Genomic DNA, 7,399 nt, shown 5'->3' on the forward strand with positions numbered 1-7,399 from the left:
CAGACATAAACTTGTCAAATTTTAGATACCACTGCCTTGGAGCCTGTTTTAAGCCATACAAGCTCTTCTTCAACCTGCACACTAGTTTCTCCTTCCCTTTCACCTCATATCCTTGTGGTTGCTGCGTATATATCTCTTCCTCCAAATCCCCATGGAGAAAGGTTGTCTTTACATCTAACTGCTCAAGATGCAAATCTTCAGCTGCTACAAGACTTAAAATAGTTCTTATTGAAGCCATTTTAACAACAGGAGAAAATATTTCATCAAAATCAATACCTTTCTTCTGTGCAAACCCCTTCACCACAAGTCTAGCTTTGTACCTCTATTTTCCTCCATCTTCTTCCTTCAGCCTGTAAACCCATTTATTCTTCAATGAAATTTTTCCTGTAGGCAACCTGACTAAATCCCAAGTCTGGTTATGCATTAAGGAGTCCATCTCTTCTTCCATGGCTACCTCCCACTTCTTCCTGCTTTCAACCTGCATTGCTTCTTCATAACATTTGGGTTCACCAGAATCAGTCAACAATAAATAATATAATGAAGGAGAGTATCGTTTAGGGGGTCTACTTATCCTGGTAGATCTTCTAACACCACTTTCAGGTGTTTGGGGTGCCTGTTGCTGTTGTGGTGGTTGCTGCTGTTGATTATTATTATTTTCAGGCACCTTTACCTTTTCAGTGATTTCATCAAGAACTGCGTATTCCTTGTTTTCTTTTTCCTGTTTCTTTTCATGCAACTGATTCTTTTTTTCCAAGGAAAAAAACCGAGCTTTTCTATTATAAAAATAAAAGAGCTACAAACTGATGAGTTAACATCCAGCAGTTAGAAAACTGCCTGAAACTGGGAGGTAGAAAAACCGTCCACCCCCATGCTGTCATCTAAGATGACTGTGATACAAAGCAATAAACACCAAGTTCAAAATGAGACTCGGCCTGAACACAGCCGCATCAAAAAATAACAGAGGCTGTCAAGGACCGCTGGGCCTCCATTTAGGAAAACGACCCACGACACAAACAGGAAAAAAACATAGTATTTTTCCGAAGCTTCTCCAATACAGGAGCTGTAATGAAATAGTTTGAAAGATCATATAACAGAACCGCCAAAAACAAAATAAAGACACAATTGTTTCTGACGCCTTCCCAGCTTGTTGCACAAAAACATTAAGTATAAGGGGCCAAATCCGTCTCACGGATCTGATCCTGAATCTGTTCCTTTATCCTCCACGTACCCACAGCCTGTTGTAAACCTGTCTTAGAATATTCGTCTGCTTCAACATTCCTGTCCCTGTATATGTGAGCAAGAGAGAAAACAGAGAAAGAAGATTTTAGATTTTGAATTTCTTCAAGCAGAGGCATCAATAAATAATTCCTGCATCTAAATTTCCCATTGACCCAATTTACAACATTTAATGAGTCTCCAAAAATCTGAACTGTGAGGACTTGTCTATGGATGAGCCAGCAGAGGAGCAGTTTTAAAGCTGATAATTCGGCGAAGTTGTTTGTGCCCGTCCCTAGCCCCACTGAGGCTTTTAGAGAGTGAGAAGAGCTAAGGTGAATAATAATTCCTGCCCCAGTAATATTGTTTTGTGCTGCCCCGTCGAAAAAAGCCCAGGGGATGCCATCTTTGATCTGAATTTCTGCCCTCTGGAGTGAGGCTGAAGGGGGCTCAGGTTCGAGGATGCTGGATAAGATAGCTGAGCTCTGGATTGCTATTGCTTCCGTTGGGGTTGATTTTTCTTTGAATATGCTGCGGTTTCGGGCTAACCAAATTCCCCAATAGAGGATAGGTGGAAGGTTCCTCAGATTCTTCTCTGGGTGATTGGACCACCAACCCTCCCATGCTGCATTAAGATCAGCCCCTTCCCATCTGGCATTGATATGCAGTAGCCTTTTCGCTGTGTCCCATACTTGAATTGTGAAGGAGCATTCCACGAATAAATGATTAATGGATTCTGAAGCTACCTTACATAAGGCACATCGGCTCGGTCCCTCCTTATAACGAGCTAACAGGACATCCCAAGTAGGTATCTTCCTTTTGAGCACACACCACAAGAAAAGTCTGGCTTTTTTGGGGCATTTCAGCTTGAAAAGGGGTTTGGCACACCAAATGGGGGGATCCCAGCCCTTTCTATTCATCAGGAAGATATAGCCAGCCTTTGGGGAGTATAAACCTGTCTCCGAATGTGCCCACACCAGTGAATCAGGGCGGTCCTTTATTCTGACACTTGATCGCTTGAGCTCATGGATGAAGCTCTGCCACTCATTTCTCCATAAGTTGTCAATACCGAGATCCTCTACAGATTTCCATTCCTGACCCCAAATGGACTAAAGCTCCATGTTTGCTATCTGGCTTAAACTGAGAATCCCCCTTGAATCTAAATGTGCAAGGAGACCCGGGGAAAGAGCAAAAAGGTCACTGCATCCTAACCACGGATCCCTGCCTATCCGAATGCTTTCTCCATTCCCCACTTGCCAAGCAAGACCTTGTTCTATAATGAAGAAGGCCTCTGTGGTAGCCTTCCAGACTACCGAGCAGTTTCTACCTTTTTTGTTTGGGCTACGAATCCAATCTTCAAGAGGAACTGGGTCAATATACTTCCTTTTTACCACTCTGGTCCACAGGTTTTTTGCTTCAATAATTCTCCATCCTGATTTTGCTACCAGGGACTGACTAAATTCGACAAGTTGTTTGATGCCCCATCCCCCCCAGTCCTTTGGTCTAGCTATCTTGTCCCAAGCTACCCATGGAAGGACTGTGTCTTATTTTGCACCCGACCACAGGAATCTGCTACATATTTGCTTAATTTTATAAAGAACACCTTTTGGGATCCAGGTCAGAGCAGCCCAAAAGACCGGGATGGCCTGAAGGACGGAGTTAATCAGAGTTAATCTGCCAGCCCTTGATAACCATTTGAAGCTCCAATGGGATATCCTTTGTTCAATTTTTTCCACCAGCCAGTTCCAATCCTGCTTCCTGTATGAAGAGGGTTTTAGCCAGAACCCCAGGTACTTGAATGGCTGATCCATACTGCATGTTTCAAAGGGCAAATATGAAGTGATCAGGATCTCCTCCTGCCTGGAAAAAGCTTCCATTATAAGCTGAGACTTCCTGGGATTTATTTGCAACCCTGTAGCTTTCAGAAATATGTCAAGAATGTCTTTGAGCTCTTTTAGTTCATTTATATTTCCATTTGTAAATAATAGAATATCATCAACAAATAGGAGATGTGTAATGAAAAGATTTACAGCTACTTCCAAACCTGTTATCAAACCTCCTCTCTTTGCTTTTGATATCAACCTGCTAAGGCCCTCAGCAGCCAGAAGAAATAAAAGGGGAGAGAGAGGGCACCCTTGTCTCAGGCCTCGCTGACTTTTGAAAAATTGAGAGGCAGCCCCATTTATCAACACAGCAAAACATACATTTGAAATACACCCCATTATCCAATTTATGAATTCCACCTTGAAGCCGAGGTGTGTCAGTAGAAGCCTGAGGTATGACCAGCTAATTCGGTCGTATGCTTTGGATAGATCTAATTTCAGCACTGCCCCTTTCTTCTTTGCTTGTCTAATACTGTGAATGGTCTCCTGGGCCACCCCAATGGCCTCATGAATTTGGCGGCCATCCAGAAACCCAAATTGCTCATTTGAAATACAGACAGAAAGTATGGGCTTCAAGCGTACCGCTATGACTTTTGCTATGATCTTGTAAATAGTATTGCATAGAGATATAGGTCTGAAGTCTTCAAAGGATTCTGGGTCCTCCTTTTTCGGGATGAGAGCTATGAAGGTTGCATTGAAGGGCCCATAGATTTCTCCTTTCTTCCTTGACTCCTCCACCACATCTGTCAATTCATCGCCAATCTGCTCAAAGAAATGGAGAAACAGTTCTATGGTCCAGCCGTCTGGGCCTGGGCTTTTATCTTTTGGCATTGATTTTATGACATTTTCTACCTTCTCTTTAGTCACTTCTCTGAATAGATTTTCTGCCTCCTCCTCCTCCACAAAACGTGGGAAAGCTTGAGCAGTGCGAATGATTTCAGCTATTGAGATCCCCCCTGGATCGGCAAAGAGAGATTGAAAATGACTCTTCCCCAGGTTAGAGACAGCCTCAAAAGAGGAGTGCTCCCTGCCTTCTGCATCCTTTAATTTCCAAATTGTATTAGCATTTTTCCTCCCCTTTGCATAATTATGAAAGAATTTTGTGTTCTCATCCCCGGCTTTCAGCCAAATTGCCCGACTTTTTAACCTCCATTCCTCTTCTCTGTCAAGAAGGATCTTTGCTCTTCTTTTTTCTAACACCAAAATTCTTTCCTTCGACTCCTAAGTTATATATGCATCAGCTTCAGGATCTTCTAAAGCGCTTAGGGCTTCATCAATACTGGCCATTTCCTCATATGACTTCCTCCTTCTCTCCGCGGCCCATTCAATGGTTTCCTTCTTTAACCTTTTTAGATTCTCCATGAAATGGGCTCCTTTGTTTTCTGGGGTGGACATGCCCGGGTGCCTCCAAGTATTTCTGAACAGCTGAATATAAGACTCCTCCTGAAGCCAGGAAGAGTTGAACTTAAAGGGAGAAGCCGGTTTGGGAGGGGTCTTGGAGAATTCTAAGAAAATAGGAAAATGATCCGAGTTTCCTCCTTCCCCCACCCACTGCCTGAAGAGGGGAATGTGGGAAGCCAGCGAGTCGTTTATGAGGAAACGATCCAGTCTTTTTGCAATTCTCTCCTCCCCTGTTCTTCTATTTCTCCATGTCGGTTTTGCCTTAATTATGTTGACATCAATCAGATTGTGGTTCTGAAGAGTTGATAAGAAGTAATCGGCCAGAGGGTCTTCCCTTGCATTTGGTCCCCATGCTTCAGCAATCCCCAGGGAAAAATTTAAGTCCCCTCCAATTAAAAGCTTTCTGTTTTGGAGCAAGTCTTTCGAGAGGAGATCATTCCAAAAGGAGACTTGACCCTGACAGGGGCCATACACATTGATGACCAGAAAAGGCTGATCAAAATCCGGGGACTGAATCTCCAATCCAAGGGCGTGGGATAATCCCCAAGAATTTAGCACTCTTAACCTTCCCTTTTTGAATTCGATAGCAAGACCACCTGAATGTCCGGAGGCATCCAGAGCAGTGAAAACCCAACCCGGAAATAGAGAGCAAAGGGAGGCTTCAACATCAGTGTTGTTTCCCAAAGTTTCCTGGAGAAAAACCAAATCTGGGTTGTGCCATGTAATTAGATCCTTCAGTGCTAGTTTTTTGGGTTTACTAGCCAACCCCCTACAATTCCAAGAAAGGCTGATCATTTGATAACCATCTCAGGGGGTTTTGCTACTCTAAGCGCCCCAGGGATCGACATTTGTTTACCATCCTCTACATCAAATTTTGCCTTAACTTGTGCTTTGGAAAAAAGAGATTTTCTTCCTCTATTATTTTTTTTTTTGAGGCTTTTCGACGACTCAGGACAGAGGCCTCCTACTGATTCTAAAACAGACTGCTGATTTGCCGGTCTTTTGCCGTGAGATCTGAGATTGTAATGATGGACGGGGGATGAAATAATTGGGATCTGTACTGGATTGGAAGAGTCCTCACAGTTCAAATTTAGGGAAGGTAGAGCTTCCGAGAGAGATTCAATATTTTGTATGGGATCTTCAAGATTTTTAATCATATTACAATCTGGAGACAATACACCCTTTACAGATTCAGAAAATGAAGAGAGATTTAGAGGAGAAGCCTGCATACTAGATGGGTCATCCGCAGAGGAGTTGACTGGACCATCCGAGGGTGGTTCCATTGGAGGCTGGTCTTCATTGTTGCGCAGAGGGATCGCTTCCTCCCGTATCACGTCCGCTTCTGCCTGGGCCTCCTGATTCGATCTTTGATGTTCTGCTTCCCGGTTTATATCCTCCATCGACTCCTCATTTTTCCTCCGCATGCCCTCCTTGTCCTCTTCTCTGCTTTTCAGCTTTCTTCTCCTTTTCCCCGTAGGGCAATCCCTTTCCAGGTGACCGTATTCTTGGCATCGAAAGCACCTGAAGGGAAAGAGTTCGTAATCCAACTTCTGTTCATACACATAATCCTTATATTGTAATGAAACTGTTTTTGCAAGTCCTTCCAATGGGTTTAGCCTTACGAGAATCCTCGCCACCGCTCTTTCATACGTTTGCAAAAAAGATCTATCTGCGTCCAGAAAAGTTCCCAAGTGGTCTCCAATGGACTTAAAGACTGAGTCGACCCAGAGATAAGGAGGTAAATTTGGAGCTCTGACCTAGACGGGTTGTTCTGTTACCTTCTCCTTTGATGCATCGAACATGGGCGACCATCGTTTGAAAAAGATAGGTCAGTCCCCGAAAGCCCATAGACGTTCCTCGACCCATTCCGTAGCCTCTTTGCAGTCGAATTTCACCATGAACCAGCCGTTCACCAGCGTAGCAGTCGAGAAATTGTTCGCCGGAGTATGTGACCACTGGCTCTCGGCCCACTGCTTTAGGAAATTACCAGAAATATATCTACCTCTCACTCTGCCCACTAGAGTGCTCTCCGCCACATCCAGCGCCTCCTCGGCCTGAACGTCCATGCCTAGGACCAAATTTGAGACCTTTTTGGATTTCCACGATTTTTTCTTCTTCCTTTTTTCCCCTACCTTCGCTGCCTCTCTAGATGATACTCGTTCCTCTGAGGTAGGGTTTGGAATTCTTGAATCCCAGATTTACCGCTTCCATCTTTCTCAGCTCTCTGATCCTGATGCTCGATTAGGGTTTCGACCAAACCCTCCACCGGGCTCCCTGCTTCTCTCGAAACCGGATGGAATCCTTCGATTACCTTCCCTAAATCGGAAAGGGTGTCAGAAACCCTTGGAGGGTTTAAATCCCCAATACCATCTAAACCCTCTACCTCCTTTGACTGCAAGGGTTCGTTTGGAAACAGGGTTTTTTGAACCGCCGGCTGATTGCTTCCTTCCCCCAAATCTTTCCCTGCACTCTGGACCCCTCCAATAGTCCTCCATACCCCTTTTACATTTGGAAAGTTTATAATGTCCTCCAAGCCTCCCGACGAAGTGAAAATTTTTGACGGGGATATAGGCTTATAGCTTTGCACTTCGTCATTCTTGATTTTGGGCAGCCCTGGCCATGCATGAAGGTTTGTCGCTTCCAAGCCCTTTCCTCCGGCCCTGTTTGCTTCTAACGTGCTTCTGCCTCTGACTCCTACCCCACCTAGGAGCTCCAAGCTTTCATCCAACAACCCTTTTGCCGCGTTTGTATGCCAAATGCCTCCTCCTGTGAACAGGGCGTTCGCCTGACTGACCGAGTGGCCAAAAAATTGTTCAATGTTTTCCGATGAAGCCTCCTTTCCCCAGACGGAAAGGATGTCTTCCGTGGAAGGGTCCAAATCAACCGACTCTCTAGGGTTT

The 7,399-nt window shown here is 44.5% G+C and overlaps 1 protein-coding gene across 1 annotated transcript; it reads right to left on the minus strand.

The window, feature by feature from the left end:
• Positions 1–1,160: 1,160 nt before the first annotated feature.
• Positions 1,161–6,311, minus strand: LOC149143395 (uncharacterized). The gene is made up of 5 exons (XM_089451803.1): positions 6,278–6,311; positions 5,468–6,168; positions 4,335–5,189; positions 2,853–4,175; positions 1,161–2,309 (listed from the first exon to the last, which is right to left on the minus strand). The coding sequence occupies exons 1-5, from the start codon at positions 6,309–6,311 to the stop codon at positions 1,161–1,163; spliced, it is 4,062 nt and encodes a 1,353-aa protein (XP_089307929.1).
• Positions 6,312–7,399: the final 1,088 nt, after the last annotated feature.

Source organism: Pinus tabuliformis, chromosome X (genome assembly GCF_031772625.1).
Source record: "Pinus tabuliformis cultivar Carrire ecotype Pingquan chromosome X, CPIR1, whole genome shotgun sequence".
NCBI lineage: Eukaryota > Viridiplantae > Streptophyta > Pinopsida > Pinales > Pinaceae > Pinus > Pinus tabuliformis.